This window comes from Lycorma delicatula, chromosome 4 (assembly GCF_047948215.1).
Source record: "Lycorma delicatula isolate Av1 chromosome 4, ASM4794821v1, whole genome shotgun sequence".
Lineage (NCBI taxonomy): Eukaryota > Metazoa > Arthropoda > Insecta > Hemiptera > Fulgoridae > Lycorma > Lycorma delicatula.
In genome coordinates this window covers 118,027,853-118,051,561 of record NC_134458.1, presented here as the reverse complement: position 1 = coordinate 118,051,561, position 23,709 = coordinate 118,027,853, and the positions used below count along the sequence as shown (strand labels likewise).

At 32.7% G+C, this 23,709-nt stretch overlaps 1 protein-coding gene across 1 annotated transcript in view; it reads right to left on the bottom strand.

Moving 5' to 3' along the window:
* Positions 1-3,840: 3,840 nt before the first annotated feature.
* The window catches only part of LOC142322704 (uncharacterized), a 154,125-nt gene continuing 134,256 nt past the window's right edge, over positions 3,841-23,709 (bottom strand). Inside the window, exon 3 of the mRNA XM_075361780.1 lies at positions 3,841-3,999. Coding sequence (XP_075217895.1) covers positions 3,841-3,999 — 159 coding nt within the window. The remainder of the gene's footprint in view (positions 4,000-23,709) is intronic.

Sequence of the window (23,709 nt, the reverse complement as noted above, 5' to 3'; positions counted from 1 at the left end):
GGTCCAGTCGATTGTAATAAAATGGGAAGGCGCACAACTAGATGTTATAACAGTCCTAAATCCAAAATTACAACATCCTACGGCTAATGGTTTTTGAGTTATGCGAGATGCATACGTACGTACAGACGTCACGCCGAAACTAATCAAACTGGTTTCAAGGATGGTCAAAATGGATATTTCAATTGAAATCTGGAAACCGAAATTTTTCGAGATCACAATACTTCCTTTACTAAGAAAGTAAAAATATGTTATTATAATTTCACGAAATTAATTTTAAAAATATTCATAGCTGTTTCGGTATACAGTAACCTCTTCAGGTGTTACTAACAGAATACTATAATCTGTCAGTAACACCTGAGAGAGGTAACGTATTGTGTACCGAAACAGCTGTGGATATTTTTTAAAATTAATTTTGTGAAAATCTAATAACATATCTTGCTTATTTTCTTTTGTGTTGTATTAAACGAAAAATCGGCTACATAACGTAGTGAAACATTTTACAGTAGAATAATGTGAAACTTAAGCGATTTATCTTCTTAATTTTCTCCCTACAGGTCCCCTCAGGAAAGAACTCACACGTGTATATAGTTATCAACAATTCTGACAAATCAATAAAAATGTTTATTGTGCTTTTTCATTTCATAGTAAAGGTGTATTAACATATATCACCATCTCTTTTTATTCTGTCAACATGATAGAGCAGTAACCGCATCTGAGTAAACACTTTGCTAAATAATAAACAATATTACTCTGACGTAAGTGGTAATAATAAAGAATCGCTTGAATGATTTTACAATCATCATTATTGTTAACTTTTAACAGTAAAAAAATTATCAGTAAAACACTCATTATATATTAACGGTAAATTTTTTAATTATGTTAACAGATTGGAACATTCTAATTTATTTTAACACTATAATAAAATAAAACTTTTTAAAAAATGTAATAAAATTATAATTTTGGCAAATAAAAAAAAAATTTATTGACTTTACTCCTAAATAAAAAAATATGATGTGAACACTACATGACTTCCTTGAACGCCTATCAAATTACATACACAAATATTTTTAAAATGAAAAGTACATAAAATTTTATTTCATTAATAAATTCTGATATTTTATCACATTTTATTTTATTGTTATTATTGAATAATTATTTACTGTAACAAAAGGAAATGAAGTCCAATTCGAACCGAGGTACCTTCCCTTTATAAGATCCAAATATTTCATTAATTAAGATTTTGTTTGACTATAACTCTGGAACCAATGAAAATAAGTACCACTTATTATATATCGTTGAAAAGCTCTCAATGAGAGCTTATTACTGCAGTTAAGTTAGGCTTTTTTGGACACTTCTGGTCCAGTCGATTGCAATCAAGAGGGGAGGTGCACAACTAGATGTTACAACAGTCCTAAATCCAAAATGTCAACATCCTACGGCTAATCGTTTTTTTATTTATGAGGGATACGTACGTACAGATGTCAAGCCAAAACTGGTCAGAATGGATTCAGGGATGATTAAAATGGATATTCCGTTGAAATCTGAAAACCTAAATTTTTGCGACCACAATAGATCCTTTACTTTGTACAAGGAAGTAAAATTTTGTATAAAAAAAAACATTCTACAAACACTTATAAAACAAAAATTATACTATTCAATTTTTTTTAAATTTTTTCCTTTTCTAAAATATGTGCTAAATAACTAACTGAACAAAATTGAAATTATTATTTTTTTTACAGTTTAAACGTTTTTTTTAAATTAATCATTAAAATTTTCTTTTTAAAATATAGTTAAGACTATAAATAAATTTAAAAAAAAATAAAATCACCCGTTTGCAACAAATTGGAAAAGGCAAAATACCTGCTTCCAAAAAAATCTAAAAAAAGAATTCAGATTAATGACGATAAACGTTGACAAACTAATGCTTTCTTGAAAGGGTTCAGCTTTTGGCTTACGCTGACGACTTTTCAGTACTCATTCAGGCCAAAACAATTGATGAGGTAAAGGATAAGGCAAATTCAGCACTCGAAATAGTCGGCAGATGGCTGCATTCAAGAGGACTACAGCTCTCGGTGGATAAGTACAAATATATCAAATTTACCGGTAGAAGGGTGTTGGAACCAGTGGATACATATATATATATATATATATATATATATATATATATATATAGAAGGTAATAACATTGCTGAAGTTCAGGTACTGAAATACTTGGGAGTTACTCTGCAAAGAAATTGTCGTTTCACTGAACATGTGTTGAACGTCAGTCATAGCGCAGAGAAAACGATTAAAAGCTTGAACGTTATTATGTCAAAGCACAGAGCTCCTAGAATATCGAAAAGGAGACTACTTGCGACAACCGTAGTCTCATCGATTTTGTATGCGGTTCCTGCATGGTGGCCCGCAATGACTATTAACAGGAACAAGGACAGATTAAAAAAGATACACAGGAGGGTATTGCTTGGAGTAGCATCCGCTTACAGAACGGTCTCGTATGAGGCCATCTGTGTACTTTCTGGTGTGCCCCCTATTGATCTCATTGCTAGACACAGGGTTGAGAGGTTTGTAGGACGTATGGATAATGAAGTCAGACAAGATATTAATAATATATGGCAGGAAAGATGGCTACAGGCTGGGGTAGCCAGATGGACCAGATCCTTGATCCCTGATATAGTTAGATGGACAGGCAGACGCCACGGAGAAATAGATTACCACGTCACACAGTTTTTAACTGGCCATGGGTGCTTTAATGAATACCTCCACAAAGTTGGCAAAAGAGATCAACCTACGTGCATGTATTGTAACGAACGTGACGATGTAGAGCATACTTTCCTGAATTGCCAAAAATGGCAAAAGCTAAGATACAATGCTGGTATTGACGGAAAGACTCCGAGAGAGATAATAGATCATATGCTCAGTAGGGTAGAGAATTGGAGAAAGGTTGTAGAGTTCATAAAGTCAGTGCTTAAACAAAAAATTACAGATGAAAGGAATATGAGTGTTTAGATTGTAGTTTGGGTGGACACCCTCAGCGGTGAGAGCCAGCATGCTGAGGTGTGCTGGTTTCGATGAGCCGCTGAGGACTCCTTGGGTTGACTGTTAGGTTTTCTTAACTAAGTTAAAAAAGGGAAAAAAATTTCAAAAGAGCCAACCGGTAGGCCTGACCTGCCATGCCGGTATATAGCCGGTAGGTGGGGAGGGCCTATTAGAGTAACGGACACTCCCCTGGGTGGCGTAATACCATCAAGTCGGTCCGGCCCAGGGGAGTAGAGAAGTTTAAAAAAAAAAACTAATGCTTTCTAGAATGTGAGGAATATCAACTCCCGGATTTCAGAAAGTTTGTTTTACCGTAATTAATTTTCTTGGAAGTGTCTTGTGGAAGTACTTTCAATATCAGAGTGACTTTCATACACAATTTATTAAAGAAGAATTTTTTTTTTCAATTTATCAAAGAAGAAATTATAATATGAGAAAACTAAATTATGCAGATTTAAGAAATGATATTAAAGTTTATAATAAGCTAAAATGAGCCCTACGCATTTTTATGAATATTTTAACGATGTTCATCAGTAAACACATAATAAACCGCGTTTGGGAAGATTCTCAATGACAACAGACGATGGTCAAATGCCACAAGTTCATGAAATCATGTGTTCAGATCGTCGTATGACAGTTTGGGAAATATAGAAGGGTCCAACATATTATGCCAACTGTCATTTTCAAGAAAACATTAGAAATTTATTTGGTAGCTAAAAAATCTGTCCCACGATTTTCGATGAAACTAAAATGAAAGAGAAAGATTGAGAGAAACGCTTTGCCATTTGTCATGAACTTTTGGATCTACCGAGGATGAATACTTTTAACAATGAATATTTGGCCTAAACTAGAAAAAAAAAAATTTGCTTCATCATCCACTTTACTCACCTGATCAGGTTCAACAGACTTTTTCTTATTTCCAAAACTGAACGTGTCTTTGAGACGACGATTTAAAACGACGTCCTGAAAAAAAAGAGAAAAAATGAAGATTGAAAAAAATCATTGACCTACTTTAATCACAACATTTCGAGATCTTTTAGACATTTTGGGATCACAATCTTACATCGGCTTTCGGAAGTGACAACAAAGTTATGAGCGGTTTACTAAGTTATGGGTATGTTCGAAAAATTTATGAAAGCTAAATATTTACTCTAAAAGAATTGAAAATTCCTCTACTACCAACAATATTAAATCTTAACTTAGTTTTACATCCGTTTATCCGTAAATTAAAAAAAAATATATATAAAAAAAAACAAAAAAAGAACAGGATGAGATGGATTAAATGTTGAGTGAAAATATTCTGAAATCCAATCCGAGTTCAAAATGAGATGATTCAGAATCATTGGCCAATTTATTACACCAACGGCCAGCCAAAAAGCTATTATAATTATTTTAGTTATAATAATAGTAACGGAAAATCGGTTGAATATGTTAAAACTGTTTCCTGTTGCCCTTGAGAATGTAAACGATGTATTCATCTCATCAAATTCATAATGGAAAAGGTTAAATATACCGGGTGATGTAAGATTACTAATGAATAATTTTTATTTTACCATACAATTATGTAACATCCTTGATACAAATTACCATATTTTCCGACTAGAACATTCATGTCTTTTTTAATATTCCCAACTAAAATAGAACAAAGAACAATCCCAAGATAAAAAGAACAAATAAAAAAGTTTTTAACGATCAAAATTTAATAGACATATTGTTCATTTGAAACAAGTTCAGCATGAAAATACCCTGACATTTTCTAATAGAAAAAGAGAAATAAAGAAGAAATGTTACAATCACAAAAATAATACAAAAAGTTGTATTTCATGTTCCAAATAATTAATATTTTCCTTAAAATTTTATGCCCAAAGTTTCTTATGTAATAAACGATCAATGAGTCTAGTTTTTGATACACCTAATGAATCTTCCAATCACTCGACCCCGTAATAGTGACGTAGATAAGAATAGGTGGAGAGCAAAGATTCCTGGAGGTGGACAGCGTATAAACATATTTCTACAGCCTATTACCGATGCGTACAATGAAACGCATCGGTAATAGATGCGTTTCATGCAAACGGTCATGCCGTTTCTCGACATGACCCTTCGAACACCCATTCCTTTTGAGGGATTCTATCGATATTGTTCTTCGTAGTTACGAATAGAGAAAATTCTCGATCTCAACTGTCAAACGCGGCCCGCGATTGACAGTAATTGACGAGTAATTGGTGGCCCACCAATTACTCGATTTGATTTTAAAAGCTTCTCGGTGCACACTTCCCATAGGTAATTTCTCCAATCGACAATTTTGTTTTTGATTGTTATTTAATTCGCGTTCAAAGAAGAGCTCAGTCACCATTTCTTGGCCCCATACTGAATAAATAAACTGTGCAAATAAATAAACTTTTCATAACTGTGCATAAGTTACAGTCTTGCATCATTAAGTAAGTAAGTTATTTCCCACACCCTTTATATCTGTTATAAGCACAGTTCATTGCCAAAAGGGTATAGTAGCCCCTCTCGTACTGATATCACATTCGAGGTTCAGAACGCTACTCTTTGACTGCAAGGGATTAATTTACATAAGTCATATATTTTTCTGAAGAATAGATATGCAGTGCGTCGCTTTCAAAATATTATAGTACGAGTGAGAAAATCTAATAAAAGAGAAGATCTGAGTATAGATTTAAATAGGAGTTGATGATGTGTATGAGTATTATTTTTAAGTTCGTATAAGTCGAAAAATGTTAACCTTACTTATATACTCGAAAAAGTTCATATAAGGACTACAGTAGTCCTGATCCCTAGTCTTCAATTGGGTTGTCCTGCGATATCCTTCCCCTATTTATTTTGTACAATAAATTTAAAAAAAAAAATCAATTTATTTTTTTTTTAAATATTAAAAAAGAATTTGAAAACTAAAATGATTAAATACAAATTAATGATAGGTAAAACCGAGATAAAACACTGAATACTTACATATGAATACAAATATTTATTGCGTAGCCAAAAAGCGGCAATATCTTCTAGAATTGCTTGAAACACATTACGATCCATCTGATTTCACTTTTTTCCACCATAAGAATTCGAATAAGTATCTGTCCAGATATACTCTTGGACTGTCTGATTTACGGCTCATTTTATTTTTAGCTACTCCCTCCATAGTCGTTCTATTTTTTTGAGTATGCGCCCCAGTAAGTGGATCAATGAAATTCTGCGAATGGTTCACAGTATTGTGGACATAATTCCTGTTCAAATCAAATTATGTATACCATAGTATGCAGCCTACCGCATAAATAATTATTTACCATCATAAATTATTATTTAACCCGATACAACGGGCTCTACTTTAATCGGTAAAAACATATCCGCAGAATAATACCCTATTCCGAACAAAAAACACTCTCCGTTTTTTTCGAAATGACCCATCGAACACCCATTGCTTTTGAAGGATTCTATCGATATTGTTCTTCCTAGTTACGGATAGTGACTATTCTCGATCTCAACTGTCAAACCCGGGCCACCAATTACACGATTTGATTTTAAAAGCTTCTCGGTGCACACTTCCCATAGGTAATTTCTCCAATCGACAATTTTGTTTTGATTGTTATTTAATTCGCGTTCAAAGAAGAGCTCAGTAATCATTTCTTGCCCCCATAATGAATAAATAAATAGTAAAATCTTATCAAGGCTTAGTTTAAAGCCCTGCAACCATGAATCGGGAGGCATTTGTATATCAATTCGGCACTGCCTTTTCTTGCACCGCCACCGTTCTCGGTCATTCAAAATATTCGCGATGTTTATGTTCTGGTAAAATACCAAAATGTTGAAACGACGGAACATGATTCATTTTATCACTTGATAAAACAAACAATTCAAATACATTCGCACGAGGATCCATGACGAGACCGAATTGAAATTATTACAACCGCGACAATAACAGTACAACACTGTTCGAATAACTTCGATGTACTGATGCAATTTTAAAAATAAATATCAAACACTCCAACTAACAGAACTCGCAGTACGATGTTGTAATCAGACAAATATGAACATGCTTGCTAAAGTCTAACGTAATTGCACCAACTTCTTGCTGGGGAATATCTTAAAATTAGACAAGAATGAAAATGAAATTCTTAAACGCGCAGTAATGAATTTAATATAAATCGTGGGTTAATGACGTTTTACAAACGGAGGAAGGGAGGATAACGGAGGACGACCGTTAAGTGTGGCAATTTAACTGAATTTATTAAAATACTTGCTTATACGCTAAGGAATCGTGTATTTACGAAGGGATGATATGATCGAATCCAACATTTTTCAGTTCTTTTGTGACCTGTTGTAGGGAGATCTAGAGATAGCATTTTCCTCATATTCCAACATAAAAAGAATAACTAGCCTTTTCAAATCAGAAGGTTTTATGAGCTTGAGCCGTATCGCCCGGATGTAAGGATGGATAAGGTTGCGTAACTTAGTCATTATTTCGTTAATTATTCATAAGAAACCTTAATGTCACTGCCAAGTCGATCCAAACACAATTTAAATTTATATTTTTTCATTTTTACATATTATATTATTGGTGAATAGATTATACAGACATGACAGAATGACCAGTTTAGATGATTGTCAATTCAAGGTCAACCAAAACTCAGCCACCCTAACTAAAGGAAATTTATGAAAATTTTCTTTAATTTATAAATTTGGGTAGTATTTAATTTAGTAAATTTGGGTATTTTAGATATGAAGCTCAACTAGCAAGTGAGGAATAATCAAAGTAACTAAGAGTTAATTTTGCCAGTTCCACCTTCTCATATAGTACAGTAAATTCGAAAAGTCGCTGTGCAGTATGCTTTAGTATTATGTGGTGCATTCTGTTCTTTCGGCGTTATATTGATTGCGCTGTAGGTTGGTTGAGCGTTGCTCAGTAATAAATCAAGACGTCAGTTGTTAAGTTGTGATTGAACGTGTTTCGTTTCATGTTGTTTCGTTTATCGCTATCAGTAGTTGCGAAAAACGAAACGGTTCTTTTGGTAGAAGAACGCATTTAACTCGTTGAACACGTCTTCCGTGTAGGTGACATGTATACTGATTTAGTGAAGGATAAGTTTTCCAAAAACTTTCCAAATACTCCTGTTCCTCGCTGCAATGCAGTTCAAACTCTTATAGAAAAATTTCGGGCAACAGCCACTGTTGAAGTCGCTGATTGAAAAGGAAGATCCTAAACAAAACGAACAGAAGCTGCTTGATATTTCGGATGCTATGGGCGAAAGTACATCAAAATCTTGTGCATGTTAGCACAGCAACAAGATATCGGACTTGCTACCGCACATAAACTTGTTAACGAAAGAACTGAAACTCCCCCCCCCCCCACCGAAAATAACGTGTGTTCAAGAATTTAAACCTATAGATCATGCCAAAAGACTATATTATTGTCAATGGTTTAAACGTTTTATTTATAAAATTCCGTAGTTATCATCGAAATTAAGTTTTTTTACAGATGAAGTGTGGTTTCATCTGGGAGGGTATATTAATTCACAGATTACACGACTGCGGTCGGCAACTAACCCCCATGAATTACACGAACAATCTTTACAGGAAGTGAAAATTGGAGTCTGGGTCGGTGTGAGTAGAACGCGCATTATGAGTCCTACCTTTTTTTAAAAATACAGTTAATAGTGACTGTTACATGCACGATCGCCTGATCTGACTCCCCCGGATTAATTTCTATGGGGGGCAGCGAAACAAATAGTGTATCGCAACAGACTACGCACGACTAATGAATTAAAAAACGCAATAACGGTATACGTACTAGACAATCCTGTAAATCGGCCGGTTAAAGTGTTCGAAAACAAATTGAGACGTGTGCAATGTTGTATTCATGTTGGAGGAGGTCATTTTTAACACCTTTTATTAATTATTCCAGTTATTGTAATATCAGTTTCTATAAAATAATGAAATAAAAATACAAGGTAATAATTAAGTATAATCATTACTCTTCCATAATTCCAGTTCACTGCAAATCTCCGAACGCACTGTAATATGAAGTCATTTATTTCTTAGATCTACTATTAAGTTACATAATAATTTTATTTTAATCAGAATGGCTACAACGTAACATACTTCGAATTACTATCATTAAAAAAAAAAAATCTGATCTGGACAACGCATGACTTCCTCGTACGCCTATTAAATTACAAATACACATATTTTGCTGTACTTCATTTAAACATATTTCATTTGAAAGTGAGGTATGATCCTCAAATTCTTTAATAAAGAGGACAGTTACACAATTGCATTGTGGTGGACACCACACTGCGTCATATTTTTTTGTGGTGACCGTAACAACATTTTATGTTAGTTTATACATTAATTTCGTTTCACATCGCTCAAGCAGTTATGTGGTGTAAGTGACAACGTGTCGGATCCGTAACCATGGACACACCGGTTCGAATCCGACTTCATTACATAATTTTATTTTAGTTTAAATACAATGATTTATTAATAATAGTAATAGTTCTGATTTTTTTTCAAAAAATTTTTTTGTTATTGAATTATTATTTATTCTAAAAACTTTTTTATAATCAGAGGTTAATAATAATTAACAAATCAATATATTTAAATTAATAAAAAAGGAAATAAAGTCGGATTTGAATCGATGTGCCTTCCCCTTGTAAGATCCAAATATTTCATTAATTAAAATTTTATTTGGCTAAACTCTAGAACCAATGAAAACAAGTAACGCTTATGATAGATCGTTGAAAATCTCTCAATGAGGGCTTATTACTGCAGTTAAATAAAAGCTCAAAATCCGAATATTTTGCTTTTTTGGACACTTTTGGTCCAGTCAATTGCAATCAAAAGGCGAAGTGCACAACTAGATGTTACAACAATTCTAAATCAAAAATTTCAATATCCTACAGGTAATCATTTTTGAGTAATGCGAGATGCATACGTACGTACGTACAGACGTCACGCCAAAACTAGTCAAAATGGATATTTCCGTTGAAATGTGAAAACCGAAATTTTTCGTGATCACAATACTTCCTTTACTTCGTACAAGGAAGTAAAAATGACATAAAAGAATTTACATTAACAATCGATTTTTACTTATGAACCAAAAAAAAAATATATTATTCATTTATTTATATATACTTCTTTAAAAATTTGACTGTAGTTATTACATTTCTACAATAATGATCAACATATGAATTTTTTTGAGTATTTAAAACATATAAACAAGCAAAACTTAAAAAGAATGCTTAGTGGTAACAATTTTATTTTAAATCAAACGATAAATATGCATTACAATGAACCAGCAAACAATATATGCAAAATAATACAATCAGCCGACCTTAAATTCCGGATTGTGCTCGCAGAATAACTATACACTAATGCGATAATGGCTATAAATATTGATTTTTGAATTAATTTTAATCTATTTATTGCTTTTTTAAACGTCGTTAATTATATCAGCGTACTCATAATGAATCAATAAAGACATTTTCAGATGAGGTAAATTTACGTCGAAAATGCTATTGAAAATGAAATAAATGAATTTAAAAATAAATTAAGTTTTTATTAACTTATAATATGAGTACGCGTCAAAAAAGAATGTTTTTTAAGAGTTTTATTTTATGAACCACAAGATAGATAGAATTGAATTTTATACCGAATAAAGATTTATACTTTTTGTGAGATACAATATCTTTGAAAAAACCAAAATAAACTATTGAAAATTATGCAAAATCGTTTACCGCCTTTTTTCTTGTTATTGTAATTTCAAAGCTTTATAACTTTGTTAAAAAATTACATCTACCAGTTAAACTGGTATAGTATTAAGCACGTTATTTTCTAGATCAGCTGGAATAGGGTTTGTTCCAGGCAAGGGTTTAACATTTTTCATTTATCATTTCATCCATCCCATCTTCTTATTAAAATACGTACGTGGTATCTTAATGTGGAGGGTTTACTAAAATAAAAATACAAAAAATTTGTATTTATTTGAGAATAGCAGAAATAAGTATTGATTTGATACCTGACTGGACAACTTTCAACCTATTGTATCACTCCGATGCGACTCTTCTCAATTCTAAGAGATGTTTGTGGGTACCGACGAATTTTTCCTCTTCCCATTCCTTTTAGTCGCCCCTAATTAAAATTACGAAACTTTGTACTTATTTTAACAGCGGTGATAAAATAGATGAAATATTTAAATAAGTTGCAAAAAAAAAACCACGTAAGAGTACGTAAACCTATAGATAAACAGCTACTGCAGCAGCTATAGCTATGAGAAAGTATGATGATCAGTCAAAACTTTGGATAGTGGGGTTTTTTGCAAATCTTGATATTCACGCTGCCTTCAAATCGAAAAACACACAAAAAAAATCTGATGTGGGTACTACATGACTTTCTTGTACGCCTATTAAATTACATATACACATTTTTTGCTGCACTTCATTTAAATTTATTTCATTTGAAAGTGAGATAACATCCTCCAATTCTTTAATAAAGTGGACAGCTACACAATTGCATTGTGGTGGACACCACATTACATCACATTTTTTTGTGGTGTCTGTATCAGTATTTTATATTAGTTGTATATTAATTTTGTTTCACGTTGCTCAAGTAGGTACGTGGTGTAGTGAGAACGTGTCGGATCCGTAACAAAGTACACATAGGTTCGAATCCAACTTCATATACAAATTTTTTTTTAATTTAAATATATTGATATATGAATAATTATTAAACTCCGTAAAAATTATTGAATTAAACTGAAAAGTACATAAAATTTTATTTCATTAATAACTTCTGATATTTTTTCATATTTTTTTTTATTATTATTGAAGAATTATTATTTATCGTAAAACTTTTTTTACAATCAGAGGTTAATAATTATTACTAAATCAATATATTTCAATTAAAAAAAAGTTACAAAAAAGAGTTGAAGTCAGATTCGAACCGATCTGCCTTCCCATTCTAAGTTCCAAATATTTCATTAATTAAAATTTTATTTGGCTTTAACTCTGGAACCCATGAAAATAAGTACCACTTATGATATCGTTAAAAAGCTCTCAATGAGGGCTTATTAATGCAATTAAGAAAAAGACCAATATCCAAATCTTTTTGGATTTTGGGCTGTTTTGAACACTTTTGTCCAGTCGATTGTAATTAAAAAGGGAGGTGCACAATTAGATGTTACAACAGTCCTAAATCCAAAATTTCAACATCCTACGGCTAATTGTTTTTTTTATTTATGCGACACATATACGTACGTAGGGATAGACGTCACGCCGAAACTAGTCAAAGTGAATTCAAGGATGCTCAAAATGGATATTTCCGTTGAAATCTGAAAACCGAAATTTTTCGCGATTAAAGTACTTCCTTTACTTCGTACAAGGAAGTAAAAATGGAGATGCCGTTACCGTCAATAGAGTTCGATATCGTGAGATGATTTCAAACTTTTTATGGCGTAAAATTAATGATATGGATGTAGAAGACACGTAGTTTAAACAAGACGGCGCAACATGCTTCACTGCTAATGAAACCAGGCAGATATTGCAAGAAAAATTTAATGGTCATATCTCACAGCGAGGTGATGTGGATTGGCCGCCAAGATCATGACTCGACACCGTTGTAATTTTTCTTTGGAGTTATCTTATGGATAAAGTGCAAAAACAACTGACGACCTCAAATAAGAAATTCGACAGAACACTGCGGAGATTTCCCCGTTAATTAAGTCAACATGTGTTGGAAAACTTTGTTAAAAGTGAACATATGCAGCCAAGGCCGGGTAACACTTCAAATGTAATATTACGCAACAATGAAGTAAGCTTAATTTTGCAACAATGGCCATCAATGATCAGCTGATCAGCATGATTAGGTGATAATATTTTTATTTATTTACTCGTTGAATGGAATAAAACAATTTTTTGTGTTAAAAAATAAAAAAATAAATAAAAATTTTCAGAAATTTAAATTTAACTTTTAAAAGAGATTTTATTTAAATTAGATTAAATTTAATTTAATTTCATTATTTTAACTTACTAAATTCAGTAATTTCTAAAATCCAAAATTTATCCCGCCGCTATTTTGGGTATCGTACTAGTTTTTTTTTTATACCATTTTTCTTGTCTTAAAAGAGACTTTTAAAATGATGTATCACGCAAAGGGTGTTACCATTTAAAAAATTAGTTACAACTCCTAGGCCACACCCCAGGAAGGGGTTGAGTGTTTTTTCTCGTCAAAAAGTGCAGTAGTTGACCGATATTTTATCCTGAAATAGTATTCTATCTGCAACGGTTTTAAAGTTGTTGAAGGGTTTCCATACTTCTGACTCGCTCTGTATAATTAATTCTTCGGAGTTTTTTGTTGCCGCTTACTATATTAACAGATTTCAATAGCTTTTCGGTAAAATAATGAAAGATATCATAAATAGAAAAATTTAAGAACATACAAGAATTTCAAACTATAAATTTATAAGAAAGAAAATACATAAATCAATTTTCAACAAAATAAAACAACTTGAAAATTAGCTTAAAATAACATTTATGGAAGTTTGTAGTAATCTTAGTAAAACTCAAAAGGAAAATACTTAGCAACTAAATAATTCTTCCTTTGTTTTATTTTTCTTTGTAATTTTATCAATGTAAATTAATATGAATGTGTAAAATGTACGTACTGATATAAAGAAAGTATGCTATTTTTTTTTTTTTTTTTTGAGGTTTTTAGGGGCATCGACTACTTTGGTCATTAGCCCCATCACACTTCAAAAATAAAAAATAAAAAAAGGGTTCAATATTTTACATTTTCATGTGTCAAAAAAATGATCAAAATTTTAATTTTCTTATAACTTCTGATCCAATAAAATTACTTTCTAGGCTTTCCTTTCGGCCATCCTTTTTTACGTTTCTCCATTCTTCTGACGGCCTCAACCTCTGATGACAGCGTATCTGAGGCCTCAGACATGGCATCGTCTTCCTCAATTTCGGATGCCAGTGACGTTCTTCGGCTGACGTCAGTTGATGAAACTTTCGCCGGAGCTGTTAGCATCTTTGCTAAAGAATCTAAATTAATGTGCGATGATGTCTCCGCGGCGGATGAGCCGACTCTATCTCTACTGCAGTACTGGGTCCAGCTGAAATAGATGCTCTCACCGAAGCTGATCTTTGCGCTTTTGGAGGCTCTATTGGTACAGGTTTTATTTCATCTGGGCCTGGTGCTTTTTCTATAATAACTTGCACCTCCATTTCCGCAGATTCAGGTTTTCTTGTCACAATTTCTTTAGATTTGTGACTACACGACGGAGCGATCTGTTTCTCTTTGTCAGATAAATCAAGATTTTTAATTCTTACACAAGTTGGTGACTTTACAATCGCAGATTTAGCTGGTTTTTTAAACGGCGCTGGTGTGTCTCTCATGTCAACGGCGTCAGTCCGGGGATGAGCCTTCTCATCTTTACTTTGTTTTCTCTGATGAGTCGACTCAATCTTTGAATCAATGATTCTTTCAATCATCGTCACAAGACTTGGTGCCATCGTGTTAAGCAACTGCTCCACATTAATTTTAGGGGCAGCCGCTGCTTCTGCATAAGAAGTCGATGGTCGTGGTGTACGCTTAATAACAATCTTCTTTGCTTCAGGATAACTTACCTTCTGAAGCGTTTTAACTTCCTGAATTGCTGTTTCTAATTTATATGTAGGGCAGTTTCTTGAACGACAATTGTGATGCCCTTTACAGTTAACGCAGGTTGGAGGGTCTTTACATGGGTCACCCTCATGTGTTTTCTCTCCACATATACATATTTCCTGCGCTTCACATCTTGCTGCTGTGTGTCCGAATCGTTGACACTTAAAACATCTCATCGGCTGCGGGATGAAAGCTCGTACATCAAGCTGATGGATGCCAGCTCGTACCTTTTCAGGAAGATTCGGCCTATTAAATGTCAAAACATGCGAGGCCGAAGGAAGAATCTCACCATTTCTTCTCATAGTAAGTCTGCGACATTGAGTTACTCCCTGACTCGACATTTCTTGTACAATTTCTTCTTCTGTACAATTAAGAAGATCGCGACAAACAACAACTCCTCTGGATGAGTTCAGTGTGCTATGCGGTTGAACAGAAACCGCAAATTCACCGATCTTCTTCAACGCCTGGACTTTCTGGCTTTGCACGTCGTTGATAGTTTCGACGTGAAATCCATTAAAAGTCTTTCGGATTTCTTTAACGGGACCACCAGCACAATTTGTAATTTCTCTTGCGATTAAGAATGGACTAACTTTTTGGAAGTTTCCATTCTCCTTTGTAATAATTAAAAATCTTGGTTTGGGAAGAATGTTTCCAAACAAAGACTTTCTCACTTCCTTACTGATTTTGTCAGCATCTCTCTTAATTTTATCTGACTCCTTGCTCTTTTTCCTCTTCGCTTGTGGCGAATCGGGGGATTCTAAACGAGGGTGTTTACGTGCACCCTCTGCCACGTTTGATTGTTCAATATTCATGAACAGTGGATCCCTTCTGTAGCAAGGCTAGCCGCCGGGGTACACCCCCACTCCAGGGCTACTAACCTTGGAGGTCCGATCCGGTACTCCGGTGGAACCGGCATATGTCCTGGCAGAGAGCGGATGCGCAGTCTCTGCACTGACTCCAGGCTCCTACTCACCGAAGCTTTCAGAGCTCCCATGCACCGACATACATGGGCACCATTGCTACATGCTTGCCATCGCAGGGGGCATGCGGACAACGGAAGGGTCTCCGTTACACCTGCAATAACATTGACCCTGGCCGCCACACCGCCAGCTCTAAGAGTGGTATGAATCCATTTCCAAAATCGTTTGTTATTCCATTTCCTGCAGGTAGCCAAAAGTCCAGTCCGTTTAGTGACCTGAAATTGGAACCAGGTCAAACTTAACAAAGCATAACCGAGGAATTTATTACTCGGAACCCCGTTAGCCAGCTATATGTAATGTACGAAAGTACAGCTGTTGCCGCCCTGGACGTGGAACATAGATGTTGTGTTCCGGACGTGGGGAATTATCTACCTCAGGGCTAATATGCTATTATTTTTATACTAAATAATATAAAATGACGTTTGTTACAAAACAGACAACTAGAAAACTATATTAGATTGTAACCTATCATATTCTATAATTTTATTACTTATTTATGGGTTATTTTAATATATTTTATGATTTTTCTCAAGGACTTATTTATTAATTTATTTAATGACTATGACAAATTTACAGGTGATATTTTGAAAACCTATGAACTAAAACAAAAATATAATTATAACTGTAATAAAAATAATAATAACACAATATAATTTTATTACGTGTACCATATGTGTAATAAAATAACTGTGAGCGATTTAGCTAATATTTTCTGGTATCTGCATAGAGCTTAAAATTTAATCCTTACTCAAGTGATGAATTGGAAGTAATTATTTTTATTACCTTATCAATAGAAATAAAATAAAAGACAATACTTTTCTTTTAATTAATCATCACTAACGGCTGGTTTGATGCCATTCATTTCTTTCTGTTACGAGTTGATCTTCAATCATTAAAATACCTATTACACCCTACACTCTCAATTATCCGGTTTCACATATATTAATCCTTCTCTTTTTCTACAGTTTTTAATTTAGGCCAGATTACCATACTAGTGCATGTCCAAAACCTAAATGATTGACTCATGGCCTAACAACCTATTTCGTCTTTTACAAAATTCTACCAAGATTTCTCTCCTCTTCTATTTATCTTAACACCTTTTCGATTTAAACGTAATAAATCCATCTAATTTTCAACATCCTCTTAACACTATATTTCAAAAACCCCTATTCTTTTCCTTTACGTTTTTCCTATCATATAAAGTGCCTTTATTTCATCTATAAAGCATCTACTTTCCTTATTTCTCTTGCGACTTCATTTTGAACTTTATCCAGGTATTTATTTTTTATAATCTTCCTGAATACCACAATTGAAAAGACTTATATTCTTTTCCTTTCTGTTTTCCTATTTTCCACGTTTCACGACTATAAAGTGCAAAGCTCTACACAAATCTAAGATGTACAAAATAGAATATTAGGGTTTTAAAGCTATTTAATATCTCTTAACTTTAGACTAATAGTAATGAACCACAAATAAATGAAAGACTAACTGATACAGTTTTTCCCAACAAATGTTTAATGTGATCATCTTTCGTTACTCAGCACGCGTCTAATCGTACCATAATTTAAATAGCATGTCTAGAAAATTGGAAGCAACAGCTGCTTCAACCCTGTACCTCAAATCGGGTAGATCAATATATAGCGGAAACATAAACACAAGATCCTTTATAAAACTACAAATCAAATCGGGTGACTTTCGAAGCCACCACAAACAAGCTCTGTGGTCTGGTCTATGCCGACCGAACCAGCGATAGGAGAAAACGTCATTCAACCGATTTCGTATAGAGTTATGCCAGTTACGCTTGCTGTAGCGAAAAATAACGGCCCGTAAACTTGCCGTCGATATATCGGAAAAGAAAAGGTTTTATTGTTGGGGTTCCTTTCTCACTGTAAGTAATCATGGGGGGGTTTCTAGCCCCTTGATACGGAAATTATGTTTGTATCTTTTTCATTAAAATGAAATGTTGACTCATTACTATACGATCAAGTCATTATCTTCATCCCTCAACATTTCGATTTGAAGCATAAAACTCTCCTTCCTAGTGCCAAACTATTTTGATGTATGTATTAAGTCGGGTATCCTTTGTAATTGTATTACTAAATATCCTCCTTTCTGTCATATTTAATCACCTCCGTTTCAATCTTAGCTACTTTAAAACTATAATTTTTCCCTAGTAATGAATCCATACCATTCAGTATATCTAACTCATCTTTAGATTCTCCTAAAATAACGATGTTATCAGTGAATTTTAACTTTTTTTTGTTGTTCTTTTATAATTTATTCCGCATTCAAATTTGATCTTCAATCCTCGTATCTCTTCTTTTATATACTACTTAAAAAGCAACATGACAAATTACATTTTTTCCCCCATTCTTTCCTGAATCATAGTTTGTCTTTCTTCATCATTTAATCATATAATTGCTACTTGATTCTAGTATAAGTAATTTTCTGACTGAAAATTAAGTTCGGAATTTTATCATTCCTAATGTTTCATAAAATATTATTAAATATTACTTAAATGATGATATATAATTTTTTTAACCTTTTTTTTTATTTTAAATATATTGATTTCTTAATAAATATTAGCCTCTAATTGTAAAATAAAAATATGAAAAAATATCAACGTTATTAGTGAAATAAAATTTTATGTACTTTTCATTTTAATTCAAAAATTTCTACAATCAGAGGATAAAAAAAGTTAAAAAGAAAAAAATACGCATATGAAGTCGGATTCGAACCAATGTGTGCATGGTTACGGATCCGTCACGTTCTCACTTACACCACATATTTACTTGAGCAACGTGAACAAAAATTAATATAAAATACTAAGGGAATTTTTACAGCTATTTTTCTTGAGTATAATTGAATATTGCGTGTTAGTATTTTGTGATGAAGACACGTAATCAGAGTATTATTTATAGGCGTACAAATCTGATCACTAACACTTTAGCAACCTTTTCCAGTTTTGTTTTTATTTTCATTGAATTTAATGAAATATATATATATATATATATATGTGTGTGTGTGTGTGTGTGTGTGTGTGTGTGTGTGTAATGATATTGAAATATAATATGCGTCAATAGGTAACACTAACTTGTACAAGGAACGGCTGGGATGAGATGTAATTATATACTTACAGAAAAAAAAATCGCGAAAGACTTCAAAAATCAGGATGGAGTCGAAGCATGGCGACGTGTAGGGCCAGGGAGATAGCCTTTATGCCTAGGGTGTTTTAGTCCGCTCACACGCAAGAGTGAGGGAGTCGAAGCTCCCCGATGATGGTTTAGAGGACTCTCAAGGTGTGAGAGGGTCGTGGAAAGCGGAGAACGTGCGCAATGCACGTCTGGAGCTTGTTGAGTAGGGCCGAGGAGAGTAGCTCTCCAGCTGAAGGTGCGTCAGCAACCCAGAAGAGGATGTCTGCGTGTATCAATAAAGCTGGGGAGACCCCGATAGGAAGCCCCTTGGAGAATGGTGAGACAGGGAGGGCAGAGACTGCTGCCACGATAATCCGAGACGAACGTGCAGTGCCTAACGGTGGGCGCCAGTTGTCTTGGGGGCAGGATCGGTGAGAGACGAGTTTTAGTCGGTAGGGTGCAGGTAAGCAAACGCTCATCAGTAACATCTAGCGGAACCTGTGCAAGTCCGACAATACCCCATTTATGGGGCGTGTGTTAATGGCATTTATCCGACTCACCGAAGGAAAAAAAGTAACACGTACTTGGTTCTCCATTTCTCCTGTATAAATACAAAATTCTTTTTACTCGTATTTATGCATTTGTATCAGTCTGCTTGATAATAAATATCGCCATCAAATTTAGTAACATTCTCCTGTTTCGCTTTTGTTGACGGTTACATCATAATAATTTAAAAAACATAGTATTAGACAGTTATAGACATAAGTCTTACATTTATTTAAAGTGTAATAAAAGGAATTTTCTAATATTTCAGGTAAGATTGTTGAATTAATAATTTTATAAATATTTGATGTTAATAAAAACTAACATTTCAGCATTTCTGTAACTGTCCACTTTATTAAAGAATTGGAAGATCGTATCTTACTTTCACATGAAATAAGTTTAAATGAAGTGCAGCAGAAAATGTGTATATGTAATTTAGCAGGCGTACAAGGAAGTCATGTGGTGTCCACATTATTATTTTTTTTTGTTACAGCAATTAATTTACAATATTAAAGACCTCATAATCTTTTTTTTTTTGTAATAGTCTAACTAAGACATAAGATATTCTACACACATACTTAAGAAAGAACATAAGTTAGAGGAAATGACAGGTGAGAAAAAAATGCTAAACCCTAGCCGGGAAATGAATACATACTCATTTAAATATGAATTAAATCACATTTTGACTAGAATAAAAAATAAGTATATTTTTTTCTATAACATTAGAGTTGAAATTATAACACATCGATTGTTAAAAATCAATAAAACAAAACGCAAAAACGATTACGGATTAACCTACATTTCATTCAATGAAAACTACAATCGAATTAATTACATACAATTGAAAAAAATACACCTGTAACTATCAATTATTTTTTCATCATTTGCAATACATTTCACATACATAAAAACGCATTAAAGCCGACATGCGCACATCCAGATATTCACACATAAATGAGTTGATAATTTTGTTCATTCTGAGTAAATTTTATATACATATATATAAAACTTATATTATCACACACAAGCACTTTTATATCTATGATTTGCCACATAATAAAGTTAAAAAGTTCATTGTGTCGCAAAAGGATGCCATTTTATATAGAAAAAGATCAATAAGAACGAGTTTTACTAATTTAAAGGATACTTTACTTTTACAGAGTAAAAATAAATATTTATAAAAGACACATTTATTTATATTTACTCCATACTTACTGATATACGTACGTTAAAGTCCATAGCTAAGCCGGTTGTAGGTGACCGGCATGAATTTACAACTATTAAAAACAATATGCTATTCTTAGAATAACAAATACCGATTCCAAAGTTTAAAAAAAAAATTGAAGTGAAGTGGTCTCCTTTTGCTTTCTTAACTAAGCCGAATATATTCTTCTGTATCAGGATTCCAAGGGCACTTAAGTGCATGGAATATTCAATCTCCAATTTAACCCCACCATATTCTTCCTCTGTGCTTATTTGAAAAAAAGAGTATACATTATACGCTTTTGGACATTAGATGATTTGAAACGGAACATTACGCAAGAAATTAAACATTAAAAACACAATGCCCCATCACACAACCAGTAACATGGAACGACATGTTCGGATAATCTTGGAAATGGAAGGAACATTTTCATCACTTGATGTAAAGGTAAAATAATTTCAAAATCAATTAAACATTTGTAGCACCATTCTTGTTAAAAAAAAAAGCGCTTAAAGGAGATCATGTATATTATATGAATCACTCGGTATATAGTCGAAGATTTCTAAGAGAGGGATTAACTAGTTAGGAAAGCGGGGTAATTTGTCGTACATAATCTTTCATCTGCATAATAGTGTGTGCTTATTTTATGATTATAAAAACTGACCGGTTGTACCAGTAACTGTGACAGCATAATAAAATCAATTATTCAATCCATCAATTATAATAATAAAAATCATGTCTGCACACTTACATATAAAAGGCGATGTCACTATATAAATTAATTAAGCAATAAATTACAATAAAAATTTTTTTTTCTTTGAAATAAATACAGGATTACATCAAAGCGAAATGAAGGTTTCTTGCTTTTTAAATAATACTTTTAATTAAAATAAAATAATGCATAAATTTCGTTAAAGTCTGTCGGAAATAATGGAATTTTATATAATGTCAATAAAGTATGACCTATGATAATGTTTACTTCAACAATATACCGTGTATATGTTAATATACGTCAGTTATCAGTTACAGGCAATTTATTGGTAGGAAAATCAATCAACGATGTAAATATAATGTTACTTCAGGTAATATTATTATTAAATAAAATATCAACCGGGTATATAATTTATTAAAGCAATTTTTTCCTCAATGTCATGATAACAAAACATCTTATTTTTTATTTTCTGATATATGCCTTTTCTTTCAATTTCTATTTCTATTTTTATAGGCTAAGGTCAGTTAACAAGAATAGTAGACAGATATCTAATGTTAAATATACCTTTGAATGTGCATATAAATATTCGTGCGTGTGTGTGTGTGTGTGTGTGTGTGTGTGTGTGTGTGTTTATATGTTGTTTTAGAGGTAACTAACTATCATGTTGTATAAACTAAACAAGGTAATCAATCAGTCAGTAATCATTCACTGCATTTAAATTTTACAATAATTCAAAGAAATAATATACAACATTGTATTAAGGTTAATTCTTTCGTTTATTAAAGAAAAAATATATTTACGACAGTATGCACATTATACCTATAATATTACTCCAAACTAATTATATTTTACAGTATTATAATTTTACAATTTTGTAATACTATACAGAAATGATGACAGTGCCAGTATAAATATCCCAACAAGAAATAAATATTAAAAATTAAAAAACACGACTGCAAAAGAAAAAACATTGCTCTTTAATATAGGATAATTAAACAGTATGCGGGTGAACATTTTGTATACAGTATAATTTTTTTTTAATTTATTTAAACATATATATATATATATATATATATATATATATATGTGTGTGTGTGTGTGTGTGTGTGTGTGTGTATTTATACAGCCTATGACACTTCCAGTAACGAAAGGATTCCAACACGGGGTCACACATCTAAATCGGTTCAGCCGTTGAGCTGCTACGGTAGAATAAACATATATACACACATACTCCCTATATATATCACACTCCTTTTTGGGCAGTCCTGTAAAAACACTAATAAGACAACTTCACCCGTACGAGAAAGGAAGTTTCCGAATCGTTCAGAATGAAACGTTGAGATGCAAGTTATTAAAAAACGACTAATTCATCTGATAAATTTTCCAAAAATATTTACAATAAAAAGAACCTTTCTATACATACAAAATTAAGGCATAGCACAGTCGTAAAACCAGTCATCTTGTACGCCATGGAAACTATAAATATAACGAATAGAAAAACCACTCAATATGATTTAGAAAGAAGAATTTTAAGGATTTATGGTCCAAGAAAAATACAACAAGGCCACAGACTGAGATCAAATAAAGAGATATACGATAAAATTAAAGACCTGGAAGTAACAATAAGAAAATTACCACTAATAATCTATGGACACGCGGTCTGAATCAACCAATCAAGACTAAACAAACAAATTTTCAATAAAATCTGGACTAAAGGTCAAGGTGGCTAGGTTAAACAGATGAAAGAAGAAATCAAAAAGTTCTTCTAAAAGACTATCTGCCGAAAAAATACAGAAAAAAAATTTAGAATCAAAAGTTACTCTAGATGAAAAGAAAAACTCAATAAAAGAGAATGGACTGAAGAAAGAAGAGCTAAACGGTGCGAAAGAATGAAGGACTTCTGGAAGTAACTACATGAAATATTTGCGTGGTCCTTGAAGGCCTATCCGCGGAGAAAAAATTAGTCTAATTTAATCAATCCAAAAATATGTAGTTAGAAAATGAAAAACTGGCGTTATAAATTATATTATTAATAACACACGCATCACTTACATTTTCAGAAAATCGGAGGAAAAAGATTTTTTTTTAACTTAATAATGTCGAAAAATAAATTCTGTAAAATATCCAGTAAACATATTTTGAAATATGGACTTATCTTCCTCAAATATCATATCATTACGATGTCAATAGTTTATAAAAAAAAAAAAAAAAAAAAAAAACAATGTTATTTCCACATCCACTAATCGTAATGAAATAAAATTTGTTGAGTAGTCATCATCTATAAAATTCGAATTAATATTTATTACAAAACTTTGCCAATCTCTGTGGTAGCGTCTGGAGATCACGGGTTCGAATCCCGGTCAGGCATGGCATTTTCCGTAAGCTACAAATTTCTATTTTCATGTTTCCACACACAAGCTT